Source organism: Melopsittacus undulatus, chromosome 3 (genome assembly GCF_012275295.1).
Source record: "Melopsittacus undulatus isolate bMelUnd1 chromosome 3, bMelUnd1.mat.Z, whole genome shotgun sequence".
Taxonomy (NCBI): domain Eukaryota; kingdom Metazoa; phylum Chordata; class Aves; order Psittaciformes; family Psittaculidae; genus Melopsittacus; species Melopsittacus undulatus.
In genome coordinates this window covers 58268220-58292779 of record NC_047529.1, presented here as the reverse complement: position 1 = coordinate 58292779, position 24560 = coordinate 58268220, and the positions used below count along the sequence as shown (strand labels likewise).

Sequence of the window (24560 nt, the reverse complement as noted above, 5' to 3'; positions counted from 1 at the left end):
GGTTGGCATCAGCCCACCTCACAAGTGTGTCAAGGTCCCTCTGAATGGCATTCCTTCCCTCCAGCATATCAACCGAACCACACAGCTTGGTGTCATTGGCAAACTTGCTGAGGGCACGCTCAATTCCATTGTCCATGTCAGCGACAAAGATATTAAACAAGACCGGTCCCAACACCGATCCCTGAGGGACACCACTCGTTACTGATCTCCAGCCGGACATTGAACCGCTGACCACAACTCTTTGAGTGCGACCATCCAGCCAGTTCTTTATCCACCGAGTGGTCCACCTATCAAATTGATGTCTCTCCAATTTAGAGACAAGGATGTCATGTGGGACAGAGTCGAACTCTTTGCACAAGTCCAGGTAGATGACGTCAAATGCTCCACCCCTGTCCATCAGTTCTGTAGCCCCATCATAGAAGGCCACCAAATTGGTCAGGCAGGATTTCCCCTTAGTGAAGCCATGCTGGCTGTCACCAAGCACCTTGTTGTTTTTCATGTGCCCTAGCATGCCTTCCAAGAGAATCTGCTCCCAGATTTTGCCAGGCACAGAGGTGAGACTGACTGGTCTGTAATTCCCCAGGTCATCCATTTTCCCTTCTTGAAAATGGGGGTTATATTTCCCTTCTTCCAGTCATCGGGAACTTCACTTGACTGCCATGATTTTTCAAATATGATGGACAGTGGCTTAGGAACTTCATTTGCCAGCTCCTTCAGGACCTGCGGATGGATTTCATCAGGTCCCATGGACTTGCACATGTTCAGGTTCTTAAGATGGTCTCGAACCAGATCCTCATGTACAAAGCTTGATTTAATGAAAGAAATTGCAGTAGCCAGTGCCTGTTATTTATATTTTTATTTATAACAGTGTGCTCCTCGTGTTGAGACAGTACTTTGCTTATCTCATACTCTACTACATAATAATAATTTCTCGAATGTGTAAGCACAGAGGTAACGAGACTGTAATTTTCAGAGGCTCCTGGGACACTTTTCTGTTTCACGTAAGTACAATGTATATTTAGCTCAAAAGGTAAATGTTACCTATCTGATATCTGGGTGTCCCTGCACTGTACACAAATTTTCTTTAAGGTAAGTTGATAAAAAAATTAAAATTATGTGGCAGATGGTAATTCTGCTGCAAGGAGCTCTGAAAGGGGCAAAAGATAAACATTTAGAGAAGAAGCAAGAAGTCATCCAGGTTGCAAAAGTGGAGTAGAGAGGGAGTCTCATTGCATCCCATTTACTTCTAATGCTTTATGCAGAGGGAATGCTGCCTTTTAACTGATGTAGAAAAGTGTGATTTAAAAGCACATATCAGTCTTGCAGGATTTCTGAACTTTCAGCTGTATTTTTGTCTTGCCTTCCCCTCCCTCCTCGCACTAGCCTGTGATACACCTCTCCGCAATCATTTGGAGCTAAGCAGCTGAACTTTAGTAAGGAGGCACTTCTAAAAGACCATCTCCTGGCACATTGCCTCTATCAGCATGAGGCTGCTTTTTGTGCCAGTGGGTGGGTTGTAAAACAATTTCTTCTAAAAGGTTTCTTGATTATCTTCACAGTACTTTTGCAAATGATTGTTCTCCTTTCAGGGTTTTACCTGCATGAATTTTTACTGTGCTGAGTTACTTTGGCCCCTGTCCAGTTCTGTATTAAGCAAGGTTCGCAACCCACACGAAATTGCTTTGAAGCTAATTTAAGAGGCTTAAAGAAGATTGATGAGGATTCCCCTCTAAAGAAAAGATATCTCAGATCCCGTGGATTTGCTGTGTACTTGTAATCGTTCTCTATTACTTCTCTTGGCTTCTGGTTCATGCTGTATATAGGAATACAAAAACTGGTGGTAATAGCTGCTCTTACAGTGGCTGGTGGCTGGCTGCCAGGGCTATCCATGGAGCTACTGGTGGTCTGATATTTGGGTCTGTGCCAATGCCGCAATAAATAAGGTGTTTTGCTTGTGATGGGCTATAATCTTTAGCCCCACACTGGTATCAGACTTTTTATATGGTCTGAGGCAATGAAGGATTGAATGAGCTGGGGTGGGGGAGGGGGGTGGGAAAGATAGTGTGTGATTCTGTGTGAATGGGTGAGATTTCTGCCCTGGCATCTGGAGGAGAGGATTTCTCCCTGCTTTCCAGTGCTGAAGTGTTCAGACTTGCTGGTGTGGTGTGAAGGCAGGGTCTTTGTGACTTGCCTTCCTGAAGCAGAGTAGCATCTATTAGAACTTGTCAGTGGAAGGTGTTGCTATGTAGCGTTGTTCAGCCTCAGGCACTGTTTCTCTGTACCCAAATACAGGTTTGAACACCCTTATGCCACATCTGTATAGGAATACTTTCTCCAGGCACTACTCCGTTAAGTTTACTCTTCCAGACATCTTTCAAATGGTTGTGGGGGACTTAAAGTGGTGAGCCTTTAACAAAGCATTTGCAGCATTTGGGAAAGCATGAGCGACATTACATAATTTACTTACACTATGCTTTCCTTCACCAAATCTCAAAGCACAAATGTGTGTAAGTGTGATGAGAAATCTTCATCTCACACTTAATGAAGAAAGTACTTTATGTGAAACTGGACCCTTGAAATGTAATTCCAGGAAACAAACTCAAGTAGTCATTCCCTTTGGTCAGCTGCTCAACACAGCCCATCAGCTGCTTCACTTGTGCCCACGGGTGGTGTAACTGAACAGGGCATTACACTTTTCTACCACTGTCTGTAACTTTGTGGTGGCCACTGGTGGAATCACAGCAGCTGTGCGTGAGGGCAGCTGCTCTTACCCAGAAGCAGAAAACAGCTGTTAAACTTCACAAGACTGCTACATCCCATATGTGCTCTGAGTGAAAAGAATTATCTCAGTAAAATTCTATAGAGAACATTGGAACAAAACTCTTTTTAAAGGCGTAGTCATGGTGTTATTAAACCTGAATTGTGGAACATGCATTTTTAATAAGGAGTATTCCATATGCCTTTTTAGTTGGTCTTTGTAAAATTCTTTGGCATTTCGCACAATGGATGTCGATCTAATGACAAGTGTAACTCTTTACTGGTTTTGAGCAAGCACACAAAGACATGGAAAGAATTGATATCTCTGGTATGTAGTACCTAATCTTGAAAGACAGGTTGAGAGAGACATTTTTAGAATCACTAGTGGCTTTCTAAGAATAATTAGTCTACTGTGACTTAGGGGGTGTTTTCAAGTCCCAGAAGTCAAAAGTTCCTTTTCATGTGTAAAATTCATGTATAATCTGCAGGAAATAATTCTTAACAAAAAGCCAAACTAATCACTTCTGAACTGGATTTTATTTCTCTTTGCTATTAATGAATTCTAGAATTTATAAAAGGCTTGTGAATATTCAAGTATTGCTCACAGCTTGAAAATATATCCATTAAACCTGTTTGGATAAGATTTTTTTTTGTTTGTGTTTTACAGCAGTATTTCAAACTGTTGAATCTTGCATTGTAAGGTTAATTTTCGATCTATACAAGGTCAGGGTTGAATTTTGCTTAGAAGAACTTATGGTTTTGTAGAAGTAATATTATTTCAGGAGTACAAACCCTATCACACAGCCATTAACTGTATGTACCTGTAAAACTTACCATGTAAACTGTCTTGGAAGCGAATTTCCATTGTAATTTTTAGGTGAAAATGGACTGTAAATTGCTTTCAAATGCTAACTTAACAAAAACCAGCAAAGCACCACTCTATAAATATATATGTATGCACTGAAGAAGAATGACTTAAATTTGTTTTCATGCAGCTTGTATAGATTAATCTTCATGTAATTTATAGAAATGAGTAATTGCAGAAACAGTGATGCTTTCTCCCTGGGTCATAAGAAGAAGAATAAGGGCTATAAATTCATGCCTCAGGTTCTGGCATCTGAACTGAAAGTGATTCTTTCTGGCACTGTGACCCCTCTGCTGTGTGACAGATAGGGGCATTAGTGTGAGATGAAGTGAGCTACAGCTATTTCAGGGCTGCTGTTCTGCTCCAGCGATATACTCCTAGAATAGCATGAAGGCTTGCAAGCAGCAGGAGTGCCCTGTCAACCACACAGCATTGCAGTGCATTTCTAGAGGCTGAGATTGTGCATTTTTAGTGTGTCTCCCCTTGAACAGTGAGTTTCAGCATTCATGATAATATGTCTGGAGCATTGTTCTTCACCCTTTTCCCTCCAAAATCACTTTGCTAATATGTCCTCCTCTTACATGCTAATGTTTGTAGTGATACAAGTCTTTATTTGAAAATATATGAGCAATGGGTAATATAATGTGACCAGTACAAGTGGGTCACTCTTATCTGTGATAAAGTAGAAAACAGTAGTATCCTTTTATTAGCATTTACTGCTGTAAAAACTAACTGCTTCTAAAATTAGGTATGAAATACCATCTTGGGGAATTCTTTTTAGGGCTTGCCCTTTCCAGTTTACCTTAATCATTGAGATAGAAGCACGTTCCTTTATTGGTTACATGAATAAACCACTGGACTTGCTTCAGAGATAACACCCAATTTAAAGGTGAGATTGAATCAGTTGCTGAAAATAGTCTATTTGGAGAAGCTTAAATAGCCTCACATATCTGTGTCTCACTGAATTAATTTCCACCCCCTTCTGTTTGTTCATCTTGGAGGGAGAGGTAATCATTATTTTAGCAAAGATAGGAGTAAAAACTCTTTAAATTGCAAATGTCACCTTGACATGTATCTTCTTTTTGTTGAGCTTTCATTTAATGGTATGTTATTTAATCTTAACTGATGATGATAAAAGCCCTACTGAAGTCAGTTTTCAGGGAGTTGTTTCAAAAAAAAAGCCCCATGTTCAGAAGGAATCAGTAAAGTCAGTGGCATCCTTTAATCATCAGGAAACGACTGGCCAACAGCCGGAATCGCTGTACATGCAGGAGGGCCAGGTGCTCACTTTGCATGAGTTGCTTGCTGCAAGTGGAGTTGATGGATAGCATCTTAAAGAGAAATCTCTTTGGAGCTTCTCATCACCAGCCTTGGCTGTTCTTCTGTCCATGGGATATTTTATTTTTTTATAGTGTTCGGCTAAATACTGGAATTGAAAATCCTTTCTATCCTACGTCAGTGAGTTCTGATGAGCACTTTGTCAGTGAAGTCGTAGCAATAGTTAGAAACAGTGATAGAATCTGTGTAAAAATGCCTTCAGGCTTTTGTTCTGAATTTTTCCATCTGCTGGGAACTGTGAAATAGCAAATTTTATCTGGAATATGTCTGCAGGTTTTGGTGAAGCCTTTAGAAATTTCTCACATTTCCTTAGCAATGATTAAAATTAAATGCAGTTTTTCTGTTTTCAACATGCCTTGTGGATTTACTTGTTTCACATTACGGTCAATGCTCGGAATAAATGTGTTGCACAGGTTCATATTACTCGTGAGGTTCATGTGTTATAAAAAGAGATACTGATGATCACATGCTTTATAATAAAGCATGGTAGGTCTCTTTCCTTTAAAAGCATAGGGGTTGTAAACATGCAACAAAATGATAAGAATGTCATTCTTTATTTACCACTTCTTTGTTCTAATTAGACTAGAAGCTGCAAATAATGATGCTAAAGCCAAAGCAATGAAAAGTAGTCAACCAGAACTTCAGGACAAGCAGTTATCTGCATTCACACCCACATGTTTTGCTTGACTGGCAAAATAAGACACGCTGTTTCCTAAAATAGAGCATGCAGGCAGATACATGCATCAAAACAAGATATGGCAACTGTGATAAAGCAATTGCAGTCTATGTTTGCATACATGGAATTTAGCTTTGTAAGTCCACACAGTGCTGTGGCAGTCATGGAAAGACATAGGAAAGCATGTGCTATGTGGATATTTGGTGTTTTGGAAGCTGATTTATTGAAAGCCAACAGGTAGTTCAGTTTTCTTGCTGGATGGATTTGGGGTTCTGCAGTGTTAGGGCTCCTGGTTCTAGCTGCCAGATAATATCTGAAAATGCACAAAGTGCTACTAATGTTTCTGTCATGGCTTATGTTACCACCTTGATGAAGTGAAGTGGTTGATGAGACAAGCTGGAAAGACTGGCTAATGCTTAGTTCACTTTACTGGATACAGACTTGCTTTGTTGAAATCATGCTGCATGTATCAGTGTTGAGTAGTCAGCTTTTTTCTGTTTTCACATGGCTTAGTAAGAAACAGTGTCATCAGCTGTTCAGAATTTGCTCTTTTGACTTGAATCTTGTGTAAGAAGTGACTGTTAAGAGATGTTGTTAATGCTAATGTGTTAATGCTAAACGCAAAATACTGTGACTTTTAAAATATCTTTGACCTTCTGCTTGTGATTATGCTTTTACAAGGAAAGACTGCTGCATCAACTGATATAAGAAATTCTCTGATTTCAGCATTACAAGACAAGGTCTTCAGAGTTTCACATATTTACTGGTAGTAGCATAGCTCTCTGTTACCCAAAACAATGTAATGTTTAGTGAGGTCTCATTCAGTCACCACTCTATCATGCATTTTTCTTCTCTGTTCACTTGTCTCTAGCGTCTGAAACTTTGAATTTTTAAAAAGGAGAGGTTTTTAGCACTTGTAATTTTAGTTTGGAAATCTTGTTTTAGTTCTGTTAATTCTCCTTACCAGGTCCGTCTTTGCTGCTTTCATATACGATGGACAGTGCAGTTCTTGTGTTTTCACAACACCAGTCTTCCCTTGCAGAGTTGTATTAGTTTTGCAGCATAAGCCCTGTTGTATGTAGAATTGATGAATAAGACACATAAAAATGATGTTGTCATTCCCCTTGTATTGTCTTATTTTGATACATTTTCCACAACAAGATGGGTGATGGCCATTACTGAACCTGCCCCGGACAATTGGTGCAGATTGCTTGGAAAGTTTTACCCTCTGGACATCATGAAAGCAATTGCTTCTGGTTCTTGTTAACACCACTTGTGGAGAGTTACAACAGTAGCAGCATTTCAGATTTCTTTTTCTCTTGTCTTAGGTTTTCTACCCTAGCAAAGATGGCACTAAGATCCCAATGTTTATTATTCACAAGAAAGGAATTAAATTGGATGGTTCTCACCCTGCCTTCCTGTATGGTTATGGAGGCTTCAACATATCAATTACACCCAGCTACAGGTAAGCAGGGTAATTAATAAGCAGGGTAATTAATAAGAAGGTAATACCTTCTTCTGAAATATCAGGTATCAACAACTGTCACAGACTGAGTAAGAGTGGACTATGGATCTAACAGAGTAGTGCATTTCAAGTCCCTGAGAAGCAAGATGGGGGCCATAAGGACTGAACATTGGTGTCCAGGCATTATTTATCTGTTTTGTTAGTTCTGAATCGGGGATTTTGCCCAGGATCACAGAATAAATCTGTCTCAGAGCAGAAAAGTGGTCTTCTGAGGTTTACAGCAGGCACCCTGCCCTTTGGATTGCACCTTAACCTCTTCCCATTCTGTCACTGAGCTCAACAAAAGAGCGTATGGACATACATTAAGCAAGTATTTGGGTCCTTTAATAACAGAGAAAGTTTTCTTCTTTTCCGAGTTATACAATTACCTATGTCTAAATACTAAAGAAACATCTGTTTAAATGGATGTAAATAATTAAAATTTGGCTGTGTTTTTGTATTATACTTTTGAGGAGATTACATTAGAAGCAAAATCCTACTGTGTTCCCATATGATCACAAAAGAGGAAAGATGGTTGTCTTGAGATGCAGCCGATATGAGTTCTCCATATGCAAAGCAATGCATTGTAAACCAAAACTGCTGTGTGCAAAACAGGATTTGTAGCCCTCAAAAGCCATAAACTTTATTGAATAGATGATCTCTTTAAAGAAAAAGCGTATTTCTTCAGCAGGGGAACTTTTATAGACTTACCAGGAGACAGTGGTTGTTTGTAATACATAAGAAATGCTCATAGGCAGGGGGAAACAAATGCAGAAGACTGAAGAGAAAGCAATTTCATATAGCAGAAGAGCAGCTCACCAACACAAAAAATAACGTATTATGAAACAGTCCTATTAAGCTTAGGTGCTATCAATCTTGCTTTAGACTCAGCACATTTCAAGAAATCCTTTGTAGTGCTTGTTTTTCCAGGTCCCTGTGATTGTATTTCTAAATAGCATTTACAGTTTCCTGTCCTTTCTAATAAATACCTTGTCTAACAATGGGCCTCCCATCTTGTGTCCATGATTATTTGAAGGCTTTTTATCTGCTGTGTAAAGCTACATTTTTAATTTCCTGTGTTTTTTGAGAGATACAATTATATTACCAAAATAGTTTTTAAATTCCTTTTTTAGATTAGGCTGAAGCACTAACTAGAGTTCATTGTAGATGCTGAAAACTGTGATAAAACTTAATCACGTTTTCTTTCTTAAAATAAATATTATGTATCTGTTGATTTAAGGTAAAATTTGAAGTACTACAGAACTGGCACCAGCTGGCTGCTGGCAAAAGTAGAAGGTATCTCACAGTGCCTCCTTCCACCTCCCATCCATTGGCCCTGATGCTTGCTGGAATCTTTGCTAAGCTGATTTACCTTGGAAGAATGGCAAAAGAACTATCCCAACAAAGCAGAATGAGTGGGTTTCTGCCATTTTGTCTAGTTGAAAATTGGCTTTAGTAGGAGTCTGCCAAACAGCAGCAAGAGGGTGCAGGTGACAATCAGAAGACAGGAAGATGGGAGGTGGGAGCAGTGATCTATGTCATCCTGAACCCTATGAAACCTTTATTACACAGTTCATAAAGTAAGAATATGAATCTGTTATGGTTGCTTAAAGGTAAACGCACAGAGAACTGTCAGCCACCAGATCAAAATGCATTATCCCACCAACAATGTAAATAAAACGCGATTGGGTACACATCTCTCATTCACTCCTTGTGATATCAACATACCCCTTCCTCAGCCTTTCTCTTCCTAAAAGACAAATAAGAACAGCTGAAGCCTTCAAATGCATCTTCATGGTTAATAACCTGATAATTTTGTAATTTAGTGAGAAAGTGTGCTGCAAAAAAAGGCAGGTAAGATCAGGGAAAGGAAATTCTGATAGAGTTTATGCCAGAAGGACAGGACTATATCCCTGTTATTGTTTATTGCAGTATTCCACAAGGCGTTACTAGGTTCAAGGGCTGTTCCAGCCACAGCCCAGCACCATGACTTGGTCAGGTTTTTTGTAGATGACTGCAAACATGAGTGCTAGAAAGCAGCCACAAGGCTGCTTTCTGATGGTCAAGGCGGAAGCTTGTCATGTTGTCCACTTGATCCTGAGATGAGACGTAGTTGTAGAAATGCAACTGAGTAGTAGCCTGCTTACCTTTAAAGCAAACAAACAAGTTACTGGGTAAAGCTTACTGGTTTTTTTTATTTGAACTTAGGGTTCTTGCAACTTTTCACATAGCACTCCATCTTCTCCTTCACAGTGGTTTGTTTCTGACATGTGTTTCTTCAAGCCAGTACAATGTTTTCTCACTGGTATTTTGTACCAATCAATGTCAGCCAGCTTTCTGGCCTGGGGAGCTCATTTTTGCATAATTCAGAATCTGGTGTTGCTTTTCATTTTTTCTCCAACACAGAAAATTTAAAATCTTTTTGAAATCAATAGAAACAAATCAACAGGTTAGAGGATCCAGAAATAACTATGAGAATGATAGGCCAAAGTCATTAAGTCAGTTACAGTAGTGGTTTATTTTTGAATGCAAGCATGAATCTTTTACATGCTCCTCAGGACTGAAGAAATGCGTTTAGTAGTAGGTCGAGTATGGTGCCCACTAGAGCACTGTCGATAATTGTACAGCCTGCGTAGTGAGTGCAAGTGAAGGCTGATGGAACTGACACCAGTGGCTTGTGAGAGCTGCTGGGGAAATGCCATGACAGACGTACCACTAATGCCTCTGATTCAGCTAATTATCCTGCAGGAACCAACGTGTTTCCCTTCACTGTCCTGTATGTGCCTGTGTGGGTACAGGAAAAGCAATTTCTAATGCATCCTGGAACAGAGCTGATTGTGAAGCAGACTGTGAAATTGCATTTCGCTGCTACAGGGCCAGGTTGTACCAAGCCTTTAAGCAAAGAGGTAGTGCAGGGAAAGACTGCAAGGCCAGAGAAAGGTCAGGCAACATAGCAGCCATGGTGCAGAGTGCAAGATTACTCTTTTCAGTTAGTTTGCTCCACAAACTCCTCCTGCTCCACAAACGCCAAGAAAGCGACCAAGTCCAGAGACTCGGGGATAATGAGCAAAAAGCTATAGAGACTGCTGGAAGAACAGGGACCAAGACTTCCCTTTGCAGAATACGGTGTTATGTAGGCATCTAGGGTGACTGGTCAGTTTGCTGTGACTTGAACTCAAACCTGGAAGCAAGAACCCACATGGAAGAACAAAGCAAGCAATAGCAGGGTTGTGTATGAAACTTGAATTTTGTGCTGTCTGATCATTCGGAATTTTCACTTAAAAAAAAGTTAATTCCTGATTCCTAATACTTACAAAACCTGGTCTCTTGAACCTAGAAGTTATTTTGAGAAAGCTTGTCATATGCCCTAGGCACATCTACCTCAAAGTGTTGGGCAATCCGAGTCACAGCTACAGGTTGGGCAGAGAAGAGATTCAGAGCAGCCCTGTGGAGAAGGATTTGGGGGTGTTGGTCAGTGAGAAAATGAACATGAGCCGGCTTCAGTGTGCGCTTACAGCCCAGAAAGCCAACCGTATTCTGGGCTGCATCAAAAGGAGTGTGAGCAGCAGGTGGAAGGAGGTGATCCTGCCCCTCTACTCTGCTCTCATGAGACCTCACCTGGAGTATTGTGTGCAGTTCTGGTGTCCTCACCATAAAAAGGACATGGAACTGTTGGAACAAATCCAGAGGAGGGCCATGAGGATGATCAGAGGACGGGAGCACCTCCTGTATGAAGACAGGCTGAGAAAGTTGTGGCTGTTCAGCCTGGAGAAGAGAAGGCTGCGTGGAGACCTCATAGCAGCCTTCCAGTATCTGAAGGAGGGGCTATCGGGATGATGGGGACGGACTACTCATTAGGGACTGTAGTGACAGGACAAGGGGTAACAAGTTAAAACTTAGGGGGAATTTAGATTGGATATAAGGAGGAAGTTCTTTACTGTGAGGGTGATGAGGCACTGGAATGAGTTGCCCAGGGAAGCTGTGAATGCTCCATCCCTGGTGGTGTTCAAGGCCAGGTTGGACAGAGCCTTGGGTGACATGGTTTAGTGTGAGATGCTCCATGGCAGGGGGTTTGGAACTAGATGATCTTAAGGTCCTTTCCAACCCTGACTGTTCTATAATTCTAAGTTAGAGTCCCAACTCACTTTACTGCTGACCATACCAAAATGGGTATTTATTAATAGTCATTAGCAGGGACATTACTAGATGTATATGTTGAAGTATATGGGGTGATGTTTTCTGAAGTACCTAAATCTTGGTAGTAGTGGGCACAGTTTTACTAAACTTTACTTATAATTTGAGCAACATAATGATTGTTACCAAACTTTTGGCTTTGTCCCATTGAGGGTCTGTGCAACAGAAAAATTATTTGCTTTTGGAAATGGGGACTAGTTGACTATAATGAGTACTGCATATCCTCTGAGAGGCTAAGTCAGTTAGACCCCTCCAGAAATTATCATCAAGGTGCCACCTCTGATAGAAAGTCCATGGACAGGATAGGGTGCACTCAATACTCTCTGGTTTTGCATTGCTCACAGATTCTTTGCTGATTAAATATGCTGATCCTTCAGCATGTTTTTTTCAGCAGGTGGAAGAGGATGGACTCTGTGCAGAATATTCTGGGAGGCTTTGTGGCTCTAACATACCAAAAAATAAGAAGTCACAGTCTCATGAGGCAACTTACTGTCAGGCTATTTCACATTAGCTGTGTAGCAGCCTGTCAAAATTAGGCATCCTAGAGTCTGACAGAATAATGCTCTCTGACCTTTGCGCAGTGTGCTTAGAGAATATCAGTCTTGGATCTGATCAGCATGTCACAGCAATCTAAAGAAAACACAATTCATAGTGATGGACTTCAGAACTGATTTTACAGAAGCAGAGATAATTCATGCCTCCTGAGCCATTGATGGCCACAGATAACCAGCCTAGATGGAAAAGTTTTCCTTTGATGGATTATCAAAATACAGAAATCTGTTATCAGTTATCCTTCTGCTTTTCTTTTTGTTTTCTTAATCCTTGGTATATACTCTGAAGAAGTGCACAGATAATTGCTTTGGAAAGTATGAAAAATTTACCTGTTTTGACATTATAACCACGTGAGACACTGTAGGACTGCCATCTTCTTAAGATATTTCTTATAAGCAGTAGGGGAACTTAAAGGTAGAAGGGCCCAATCCTTGCTCTTGTGGTTTCTTGTATGAGCAAAGATTTCAAGTAAGAAATGTAAACCTACTAGACAGAATAAACCCAACTTGCTGGGATTCAATTTTGATATTTTACTGGTCTCCTTGACATATGTGTAGTTTGCCATCTGCAACTTCAGCTGTGTTAAGCTTGTGCTTCAGCAGATAAAAAATCCATTTCTCTTCTTAACTGTTAAGTATAATTTAAATTATTTCAGTCCCTTTTATAAAGATAGCAATAGCTTTGATACTTTTGCAGTCTGGCATTAAAAAAAATAAAACCATGTAATATGTTACGTTAGCTTTCAACAAGGTTCTAAAGTGACTAGGAAAGGCAGAATTTGTAATTTTATTTTTTACTATTTCTTGTGTATTTAATAGTGCAAGTGGAAAATAAATAAAAAGCTGATTGGCCTTGAATGCAGAGCCTGGCACAAAACAGTGGCAGAAGCAGAGATTTTCTTTGCAAATACCATTTTACAAAAGTCAAAAACAAAGAAGGTACATTAAACAGAAATGCTGAAAATACCTGCTCATAAACAAAGATCAAGTGCTGATCTTAAGTCTTAATTCTCTTCTTTCTTCATCTGGGCTAAGTCTTCCATTCCTCTCCGAAAAATTGGAGGACCCACAGAAGAGAAACAGTTCAGGAAACTGTGGGAGTCCAGTGGTACTGCATAGCTCGAGTCCCCGCACTGAAGATAAAAAGCAGGGGATCTCCTCCAAAGTGCAGAACTAAAGGAGGAAGAATGGACCAGCACTGGTTCTTTCCTCTCTCATAGCTGCAGAGGGTTTCATTTCCATGGGTAACTACTGAAAAAATCCTGCCTACTCAGATTTGCCATCAAGGGGAACTTCCTGATTTCATGATTGATTTGGGGAGAGATCTTTGCCTCAAAGTGTTTTTATAAAAGTGATACGGATATAAAAATTGGAAATGAAAAATAATCCTCTATTGGTTTGCTTTTTCAGTGTGTCAAGACTTATTTTTGTTCGACACCTTGGGGGTGTTCTAGCAGTGGCGAACATCAGGGGCGGTGGTGAATATGGAGAGACCTGGCACAAAGGTAAATCAGTCCAAACAGAGGAAAAAAACTGCAGCCTAAGCAATGAAAATTACAACATTTTCTCTTCTTTTTTTTTTCTTCCTTCTATGTTACATCTCTACATTGTCTAGGGTTATTTGATGGTTTTCTTTAGATTGTTTTAATTTTTGTAACCTACTGAAAAATGGTTTTGCACAAACAGAATACTTTCCAAGAAAAGTATTGTGGTTTTTCAAGCAAAGTCATGTTCTCTACACTTAAGGATTTGAAAATGCAGCTATTTAGCTTGAGCTGATTTTCAAAAAAAACCGTTTGTCTATACTTCAGGAGGCCTGGATTGCTTTCACATACCTCTCATTGTTTGCAGTTGCACATGGCCCCACAATTCTAGACCCCCAAGATAACAGTAACTATTTAGACTCTTTTGGTACCACACAAAAAAAATCCCTGTTTCCAGAACCTTACAGAATATGTGAACATATGAGTTCAGAATGTAATTCTTCTATGCTGTTTTTGCACAATTTATGAACAGACCCTTTTGTTATTTTTAGTGAACATTATTGGAAAAATTTCTTCACTGAAAGGGTTGTCAAGCACTGAAACAGGTTGCCAGGGCAGTGGTTGAGTCACTATCCCTTGAGGGATTTAAAAAACATATAGATGTGGCACATGGGAACATGGTTTAGTGCTGGATTTGGCAGTGTTAAGTTGGACTCAAAGGTCTTTTCCAACCTAAACAATTCTATGATTCTGTGATAGAAGTTCATGCGAAAACAATCAGCTCTGCAAGTGCAGTAACATGCCATACCCTCCGCACTCCCTTAGAGAGAGTCAAACTTCTTGTAGGCAGGCAGGTTTTTAAAGCTGATTTTAATGCCACAGGGAAACCAAATCACTCACTATAAAACCCTTTTAATCTCTTTTCCCCATTTCTTAATACCTTTGATGTGTTTCTTTCCATGTTTTTCCAATCTAATCACTGTCTTAATCCTTTGATTGTCCACCTTCCTTATTGTTGACAGTTCAGTGCATCACTTTCCTAGAGGAAAAAGATGGGGAAAATCTCACTCATCTCTGTAACATACTCATAATTATTTAGTGGTGATGCCTCATTCCTATCCCAAGAATCTGGGAGATAAGTTGCTGCAGATGTTGTCAGCAAGACAAATGCACCAAAATGCACAGTGGCGTTTATGATGCAGCAATTTGCTATGGGACTAATCCGTAATAACTTTTTATCAAACAAAACAGTATTCCCAGATCATTACATCTTGGTTTTACTATTTCATGTGTGGTAACTTTTTGTCTGGGTCATTTCCTCACAATTGAGTTAAATATGTAATAGTTTCATAAATAGAAGCTATATATGCTTGCAGATACAGGATATTATTGCCAAAGATGAAGTGTCCTTCATTAATTTTAATTTTCTGATTGGTTTGTAATAGCTTTTAATAAAATTTACTGTAATATGATAATGCTTCTTTGGTCCACCTATTTCCTGCTTAATTTTGACCCAAGTCTTTTATTGCAGTTGCATAATAATAGATGTATCTGGGTTTTGTTGACTCCAGAAGTCTGTTTACTTAGGCTTAATTGAATAGGTAGGATTTTTACCTAACACCAGACCAGAACTATTAGTGAAGAATAAGATTTATTTCCTCTTAATTGCAACACATTTGAAGATTACTTTGTGAACTGTATGACCCAAGTATCAGAGTTACCTTACCAAAGCTTTGCAACATAGAAATTAAGCATCCAGTGTGAATAGGGTGTCTAGGGTCACTGGATGAACAATGGCGATAGGCACACCTCCAGATTATAGTTCAACTCACTTTTTCAGAGTAGAATTAATTGTCCCACGGGTTCCTGGACCACACTGGGAACCTCAGGCAATTAGCCTTGAATAAATATCCAGCTTTTAAAGTAGAAGGAACTGGAGTTCCCTTTCTTTATCCACTGAGCTCCTCTTACCTGCCTGGACCACAGCTTTTACTATAGTCATATGAGAAAATTCTTCCTAGTTCCTGTTTCTTACTAGCTTATAATTGCCTCAGAAAGAAAGCAACAAGTCTTAAGATAACCTTCGAGGAGAAGCCAGTTTTATCTCTTGCCAGACAGGCATCTAAAATGGGAAGATCGTGAAATCTGATCAACTGTGTCTTGTCTGGGTTGATAATCTTCTGCTCAAATAGTTGAAAGATTGTGAGGGAAGCCATGCTTTCCCGTTTATATCCCTCCATACAAAATTTTTTTGTTTGAGAACTGGAAGTCTTACCAATGATATCATTTGGACCTACATTTTCAGTCATGATTTATTGCTCATACGTCTCGTCATGTTTGGAATTTTGTTTAACAGGATGGCAGCATCTTAAGCATTTCCATATTGGTAGTTAATAAAATTTCAAACCAAGATGCAATTCTGAAGTCTCTGTTTAATCATAGCTATATATCATCTGATTCAAAAGCAACTAATTGGAAAATAATTAAATAGTCAGCCACATATTCTATGCCCAGGAAATCAGAAGCGCTTATTTTATATAGCTTATTTTATAAGTTGAGGCTTTATTGCCATAAGAAACTGTCACTGAATTTAATGCTGTTAAAGTCCCGTTAAATCAAACCTCAAGTGGATTGTATGTGGTCATAATGTATATGTTTTGTAATGCAAAGCTTTTAGCTTTAATTTTACTGTTTAGAAGCATTACCTGGCACACACTCCACAGTATAGGTATGTATTATTCAGAGTTTCTGAAAGCATTAGTGTTATTGACAGAACCATCTTATACCCTCTCTTTGTTGAAAGAATCATTTTTGCTGTCTTTCTGAGCTGCATCAATTATTAAAATGTTCATGAAACTGGAATTGTTCCCAGGTATTTTTGCACGCATGTTTCTCTGAAGAAATGATATCAAATGGATTTTATGGTATCAACTAATTTGTTTTATTTGTGTGCTAGGTGGTATCTTGGCCAACAAACAAAATTGCTTTGATGACTTTCAGTGTGCTGCCAAATACCTCATCAAGGAAGGCTACACATCCCCAAAGAAGTTGACTATTAATGGAGGATCAAATGGGGGCCTATTAGTTGGTAAGAACTGCTTGTATATTTCCTGGGTTTGGTACTGGGTTTATCAAAGTAACCACACAAAAATTTAACAGATCCTCTTTTCAGAAGTTGCCAGAATATCAGTGTATTGGTCTGTACCAGGTGTAAATACATTCAGTTGTACTTCATTTGCTGTTTGCATAGGACACTGGGATTCTGCAGTCTATAGCAAAGTCTGAGTGTTAAAAGCCATACTTAAAATTACTGTCTTGTACAGTAGAGCTAACCCTGTGGTAGAATCACACAATAAGTAAGAATGCTTGAAAAACATTTGGGTTTTTTTAATTTTTTCTTTCTTGAGGCTAACTATTACAAAATAATTACTGAATAACCAGAAATCTGTAATGTAGAATCAGGAACTTTGTGTTGTCTGTAGCATAAGCCATAAACCCATGTCCTGTGATCCTTCAGCAGAGTTTCTTACTCACTCTTTCTGTGGTCATTCATTCTTGTTCTCAGAGAGCAAATGAAAGCATGACAGTTCTGCAATTAAAGCCTTAAACAGGGACTTGTAACAATTTGGCTCTGCTTTCATTGTGTAGTTAAAACATGCCCACAAATAAAATCATTAATGTCTCTGGTGAGACATGTAAAATACAAGTACAGCTGTTTGAAGAAGTCATGAGCTTTTGAGGGACTATGTCAATTCTAGCACTTTGTTATAAATGCATATTTTTCACATGTAATTCACTACCATGTTCTTTAATCCAAGGAAATTAATAGTCTTCATTTAAACAGAAAAGCCTGTCACAAAAATGTCTCACAGTCTAAGCAATGTTTAAAGAACTACAAAATGTGTTTCTGTTAAATCCCTCGGTCTGAAAATAGTGGACAAGAAAGGGAGATTTTATTCCATTTTGAAAGGAGAAGGGAACACAAATGAGTAATACTGCAGTTCGGTTTTTTTTTTAATAGCACGAAAGGCGTGTGACAGAATTGAGCTATTTGTGAGAAGAAAAAAGAAAGGCATTTCAAGTTCATAAATGACTGATTTATAGAAAATGAGGAGACTTACTAGGCCCATTCTTTGTTTGCTCTTCTTTTTTATACTCCTTCCTATTTATCTGCCACTGAATACTGGCTCTATTGATTTTATTTTATTTTTCAGTGAAGTAGCATCCAGCATAAGAAGCAGGATTTGGAGTTATACAGATCTTTGATCTAAGTCATCTTGGCTATTCCTGCATTCTTATTTTTAAAATAGCAAGTATATGTAAAGTGGAATTTTTTGTTTTCTGCTAATATACTTCTTAGTTAGACATGGCAGGAGTTATTTGTGCATTATAAAAAGGAGCACCAGTAGAAATTAATGATATGGTAACAGATTAAAAGGTTTGCACACCATTGCACAAGTCAATTTTATGTGAGTGTAAATATATAACTGGAAATGCAGTTAAACTTTCAATATTTTACATAGCGTCCGAAAACACTATCTTCTGGCTATATGGACTTTGTTTCACTCAGGACGAGATTAATCCTAGCCATCTTTAGTCACCAAAACTCCTGTGTTTCTGGCTGAACAAGTCAGCTGGGCTCTTTAGTTAGGTAAGGGGAAGTAAGTGACATTTGCAGAGTGTACTTCATTCCAGTAGGAGACAGGCGTTAGGAATCTAGACCTCCTTGCTCTGAAAAATCTGTTCTTAGAAACCTTCCCTTGTACTCACAGATAGATTACAGTCCATGTATTTCCATGCATTTGATGAGCCAGAAAGGGATTTTCCTTGACTGGGTAGAATTAGGTGAATTTAGCATATTTTTGTAAGTGCTTTTTAATCAAAGCAGAACTACATTTTGATGCAGCACTAGGGAGCATAACTCCTGCTTTAAGTGGTAGGACCCACTCCCAGATTTTCTCAGTTCTCATTAATTGAAGGAAAAAGTGACAACGAAGAGTATTGTTGCTCTCCCAAAATACTGTTTCCTTTTAGTCAGACTAACAGGAGGTATCTCTGAGGAGTGCAGAGCCTTGCGCTCTTGCCTCATTCAACTCCAAAACAAGACTTCTTTGTCCTGCAGCGTGATCCCCAAGCTGAGTAGAGCCACAGCTGTGAGCTAAAAACCTCCTTCATGCAAATGCAGTTTGACCTCTGATGTTTGCTTAGACAAACAGATCTGAGGTTTTGAAATCTTACTTTTGCACTGAATTTTAAAGCTCCATGTAAATGTAGGGAAGTAAAATTCACAAATAAATGTATATTCCAGGTTACAGTTTATTAATGCATATAATTAAGTATGATGGGTAATTAAGAGGTACAGTGGGAATGGATGGGTGTCTCCATAAATGATTTCTTACTGAAATGACCAGTTAGGGAACTAGGAGCAGCAATTTTTTACGAAATCCTGAGCAACACACAGTGCTTCAAGAGACACTCTGCAATAACTAGTGCTAAAATGAAATGTTATACAATAGTTGTTTTGGCTTTTTTTCCTACCAGAATATAATTTATGTTCATAAAAGGAAATAATATGAAGGAGAGGGATATGATCAAAAGTTTCAGTGCCATTTAAGGCACCGTACATGTCTTACAAAAATCGCTCAGAAAGGACCCAGAAAGAGCTACCATAGCTTCATAACAGAGATGACCAGAAATAAAATCGCATCCTTCAGAAAACAGAAATCATGTTCAAAAGTAGAAAATGTGGTAGAGCATAAACCCTGAGAGAGACTGATGGACTACAAGAGACTGATGAGCAAATTGTTTCCATTATAAAGATTAGCAATTAAAGCTTTCTATGTACATCAGAAGCAGGAAGCTGGCCAGAGGATCCGTGGAGCATATACATTAAGTGAAGTGTAAAAGGAGCGCTAGAGGAAAGATAGTGACAGAGCAGAAAAACTAAATGGTGTATTTGTATTGATATTCCCTCCTGAGGAGCCTGGGGAGTTCCGTGCACCAGAGTCTTTCCTCATGGGGAACAGTCTGAGGAGCTGACTCAAGCTAAAGCAACAGCAGAAGAGATTTTGGAGTGAATCAATCACATGAAAAGTAGTGTGTTGCCAGGACCAGATGGTGGACACTCAAGATCCAAGTGAACTCTGATACGAAATTTCAGGCTACTAAGGCTGAATATCTGAGGAACAGAAGGGGGCAAGTTTAATGCCCATTTTTAAATGGTTCATGGTGATCCACAAGCTGCACATGAGTAAAGCTTCTTAATAGGCTAACAAGCTCAAACCAGTAAGTAATAGCTGGCAAGTGAGGAAGAATTTATCAGGCTGGAGTTACATCTTGCAAATCTATTAGAGCTATTGGAAGGTACTATCAGACAGTGTATGGTACTTTAACAGTGATCTTGGTGAGGAGTTATTCTTGGATTTTAGAAAGCTTCTGACAAGATCCCTTGCATAAGGTTGTGCAAGAAAGTTCTTGCTGAGCAAAAAGCAAGGACATGTCATAGCAATATCCTGGTTAGCAGGAGGCAAAGAATGGGAATAAATGATCCATTTTCACAGTGGATGAAAATGAGGAGATAGAATAATTTGGGAAAGATTGTGCCTACATGTGGATGTGAAGTGATTAGCTCTGAATAAAGACAAGGATTCTGGGATCCACTGTAGTAGGTATGTGAAGATTCCAGTGCTCTTACTTCTTAAAATTCAAAAAAAGCAGAAGAATTTGTAAAATCACCAGACAACAGATTAAAATCAAGCAACAGAGACTGGAATAGAAGAATAGTGATAGGAGACATTACTGTGGGGATCTGTTACAGACTGCCTGATCAAGAAGAATCTGTGGATGAAGCACTCGACAGACAGATAGGAACAGCCTCACGCTCGCAGGACCTTGTTCTCATGAGGTACTTCAACCACCATGATATCTGTTGCAGGGATGGTACGGCCCAGCACAAGCAACACAGGAGGTTCCTCAATTGTGTGGAAGACAAATTCCTCCTGCAAGTAATAGAGGAGCCGAGAAGGAGAGGTGCCATGCTTGACCTCGTGCTCTCCAACAGGGAAGGGCTCATTGGAAATGTGATGCTCCAGGGCAGCCTTAGTTGCAGTGATCATGAGATGCTTGAATTTAAGATCCTCAGGACAGTGAGAAGAGCGTGCAGCAAGCTCACTGCCCTGGACTGCAAGAGCAGACTTTGGCCTCTTCAGGAACCTGCTTAGTAAGGTTCTATGGGATATAGCCCTAGAGGGCAGGGGGGCCCAAGACTGTTGGTTGATATTCAAGGACCACCTACTGCAAGCTCAGGAGTGTTGCATCCAAACTAGAAGGAAGTGCAGCAGGAGGGCCAGGAGACCTCCTTGGATGGACAAGGAGCTGCTGAGGAAACTGTGAGGGGAAAAAAGAGGCTTATAAAAGGTGGAAGCAAGGTCAGGCAGCCTGGGAAGAATACAGGGATGTTGTCCAGGACTCTAGGGACCAAGTTAGGAAAGCTAAGGCCCAGTTAGAATTAAACTTGGCTAGGGATGTTAAGGATAACAAGAAGGGATTCTATAGATATGTAGCGAATAAAAGACAGACTAGGGACAACGTAGGCCCCGTCCGGAAGCTATTGGGAGAACTGGCTACCCTGGATTTGGAGAAGGCTGAGGTTCTGAATGATTTCTTTGCCTTAGTCTTCACTGGAAAAGGCTCTGACCACACCACCCAAGTCTTGGAAGGCAGATGCATGGACTGAGAGAATGAAGACCTTGGGCCCACTGTAGGAGAGGATCTGGTTCGAGACCATCTTAAGAACCTGAACGTACACAAGTCCATGGGACCTGATGAAATCCATCCACAGGTCCTGAAGGAGCTGGCAGATGAAGTTCCTAAGCCATTGTCCGTCATATTTGAAAACTCATGGCAGTCAGACGAAGTTCCCAATGACTGGAAAAAGGGTAATATAACCCCCATTTTCAAGAAGGGGAAAATGGATGACCTGGGGAATTACAGACCAGTCAGTCTCACCTCTGTGCCTGGCAAAAGCTTGGAGCAGATTCTCCTGGAAGGCATGCTAAGGCACATGAAAAACAACAAGGTGCTTGGTGACAGACAGCATGGCTTCAGTAAGGGGAAATCCTGCCTGACCAATTGGGTGGCCTTCTATGATGGGGCTACGGAACTGATGGACAGGGGTGGAGCAGTTGATGTCATCTACGTGGACTTGTGCAAAGCATTCAACACTGTCCCACATGACATCCTTGTCTCTAAATTGGAGAGACATCAATTTGATAGGTGGACCATTTGGTGGATAAAGAACTGGTTGCATGGCCACACGCAAAGAGTTGTGGTAAATGGCTCAATGTCCGGCTAGAGATCAGTAACGAGTGGTGTCCCTCAGGGATCGGTGTTGGGACCAGTGTTGTTCAACATGTTTGTCGGTGACATGGACAGTGGGATTGAGTGCACCCTCAGCACCAAGCTGTGTGGTTCGGTTGATATGCTGGAGGGAAGGAATGCCATCCAGAGGGACCTTGACACACTTGTGAGGTGGGCTGATGCCAACCTCATGAAGTTTAACCATGCCAAGTGTAAGGTCCTACACCTGGGTGGGAGCAATCCCAGGCACAGCTACAGGTTTGACAGAGAAGAGATTCAGAGAATCCCTGTGGAGAAGGACTTGGGGGTGTTGGTCAATGAGAAAATGAACATGAGTTGGCTTCAGTGTGTGCTCGCAGCCCAGAAAGCCAACCATATCCTGGGCTGCATCAAAAGGAGCGTGACCAGCAGGTCGAAGGAGGTGATCCTGCACCTCTATTCTGCTCTCGTGAGACCTCACTTGGAGTATTGTGTGCAGTTCTGGTGCCCTGAACATAAAAGGGTCATGGAACTGTTGGAACAAATCCAGAGGAGGGTCACGAGGATGATCAGGAGACTGGAGCACCTCCCATATGAAGACAGGCTGAGAAAGTTGGGGCTGTTCAGCCTGGAGAGGAGAAGGCTGCATGAAGACCTCATAGCAGCCTTCCAGTATCTGAAGGGGGGTGTAGGGATGCTTTGGAGGGACACTTCATTAGGGACTATAGTGACAGGACAAGAGGGTAATGGGTTCAAACTTAAACAGGGGGAATTTAGATTGGATATAAGGAAGAAGTTCTTTACTGTTGGGTGTTGAGGGACTGGAATGAGTTGCCCAGGGAAGTTGTGAATGCTCCATCCCTGGTGGTGTTCAAGGCCAGGTTGGACAGAGCCTTGGGTGATATGGTTTAGTGTGAGATGTCCCTGCCCATGGCAGGGGGGTTGGAAGTAGATGATCTTGAGGTCCTTTCCAACCCTAACTATTCTATGACTCTAACTCGCATGTCCCCATCTGCATTTGGACGCACACCTCATGCATGCAGCAGCTTCCCCTGGCCCCGCTGCCGTTCTCCTGCTGTCAGCTCCCACTCCCTGCCCACTTGCAGGGTCCCACATGACAGCACCAGTGGTGGACCCTGGCTCCAGCTGCAGCTGCCAGCATTTGGTATCCCAAACCAGCTCCAGCCCCAGATCCTTTCCCACCCTGCGGGATGCTGACCAAGGGACTCACTGGGAGTAAGGGACAGAAGCAGGTAAAAGGCTTGGTTTGGGCAGCAGAATCCAACAGGATGCCAGGTGCAGGCTGCTCCCCACAGTGACCTGAGCCTGGGCATGCTGTGATTCTGTGATTACATGACTGATTCTTTGTACATGGCCATGTTTGCCCCAGCCTGAGGAGCAGCCTGAGAAGCTTTGGCACGGATACAGGCTGTGCCGATGGCAGCACCAGACCAGGTGCCCTGCAGCCACCAAGGGGTCAGGTTGAGCACCCAGACCTTTGGTCCCGAGTCTGAGTCCATCCCTACCCACAGCTGCAGAGCCTGAAAGAGCTGCTGTGCAAGGGCAGGGAGCCCACGTGAGGACAGTAGGGGTGCCCCAGCAGCCAGTGCCACCCTCCATGGCCCCTCCAGTCCTGGGAGCTCAGGGCATGTGGAAACCACTTGTCTGCCAAAGCCACATGTGATCGCAGTAAATCCAAAGAGAGACTGGGTCAGAAGAATGTCAAGAAATGTATTTACAAAACAACAAAAAATAAACAAAATAAACAACAAAGAACAAGTGTTCTTCTCAAACATACAACTCTTCTACCTAAAACTACAACTATTCTACCTAAAAGTACAACTCTTCTTCTTAGAACTACACCTATTCTATCAAAAACTACAACTCTTACGGAAAAATGAATTATCTTCTTAAAAAACAACAATCTTCAAAGAAAACAGGAACTCTTCTAACCAAAACTTAACCGTGAAAACTCTCATCTCCAGCAGCCCTGGAAACAGGCAGCACAAGGTCATTTCAGTGAGGCTATGGATGGTCATTGTGTTTGCCACACGCTGGGGAGAGCAGGACTCTGCTGCGGGGCTCAGCCTTGCCTGGGGCTGGGAGCTGGGCTCTACGCAATCAGACTCTGCTCGCATGTCCCAAAGGCAGTGGTGGCGCTTGTGCCACCAGGATGAGGTCACTGGGCACCGTGTCCATGCAGCAAGGCTGTCACACACAGCCCCAGCACAGCAGCAGCTGACCCAGCCTCATTGCCAGCAGTGGATGGGGGGCACGTGCTGCCTTACCACTCATCAATCCATATCCATAGCCTTGTCCTCCTCCACCTCCACATCCACCTCCATCGCCTCCTCCTCCACTACCACCTTCACATCCACCTCCATCGGCCGCTGCTGGCGGCCTCTTCCTCCAGCTCCTGCATGTGTTGGAATAGCCTAAGGCAAAAGCCAAGCAGAAGAGTACATTGATGCTGCCCAGAGCAGCAGAGTGCAGCTGTGGGGCATGGGTCTGGGCACCCTGGTCCCCTCTCGCTGCCCAGGAGCTGGCAGCAGGAGCTGGCAGGAGGCCGGAGGCTCCTTGTCCAGCAGCATCCACCAGCTCTGACAGGCTGGCACATGCTGCTGGAGGATCTTTTGCCTGCTTCGCTTCAGCACCTTGCAGGGCGGTAACAGCTTCAGGACCTGCCAGAGCAGAGAGGGCAGGGGTGAATGGCCGTGCTCCCTGCCTGTGGGGCCAGAGCACAGACCCGGCCCCGTGCCTGCCTCATCACCCACTGGCTCCTTACTCTGCGAAGGCAACCCTTTGCGTCCTCGCCTCTGTAAGGGCTGAGCTTGGCCACCAGCAGGACAAGGCT

At 41.4% G+C, this 24560-nt stretch overlaps 1 protein-coding gene across 1 annotated transcript in view; it reads left to right on the top strand.

Moving 5' to 3' along the window:
• PREP (prolyl endopeptidase) overlaps positions 1-24560 on the top strand; it is a 99650-nt gene that overhangs the window by 69425 nt on the left and 5665 nt on the right. The window contains exons 11-13 of the mRNA XM_005154661.2: positions 6965-7101; positions 13296-13390; positions 16326-16457. Coding sequence (XP_005154718.1) covers positions 6965-7101; positions 13296-13390; positions 16326-16457 — 364 coding nt within the window. The remainder of the gene's footprint in view (positions 1-6964; positions 7102-13295; positions 13391-16325; positions 16458-24560) is intronic.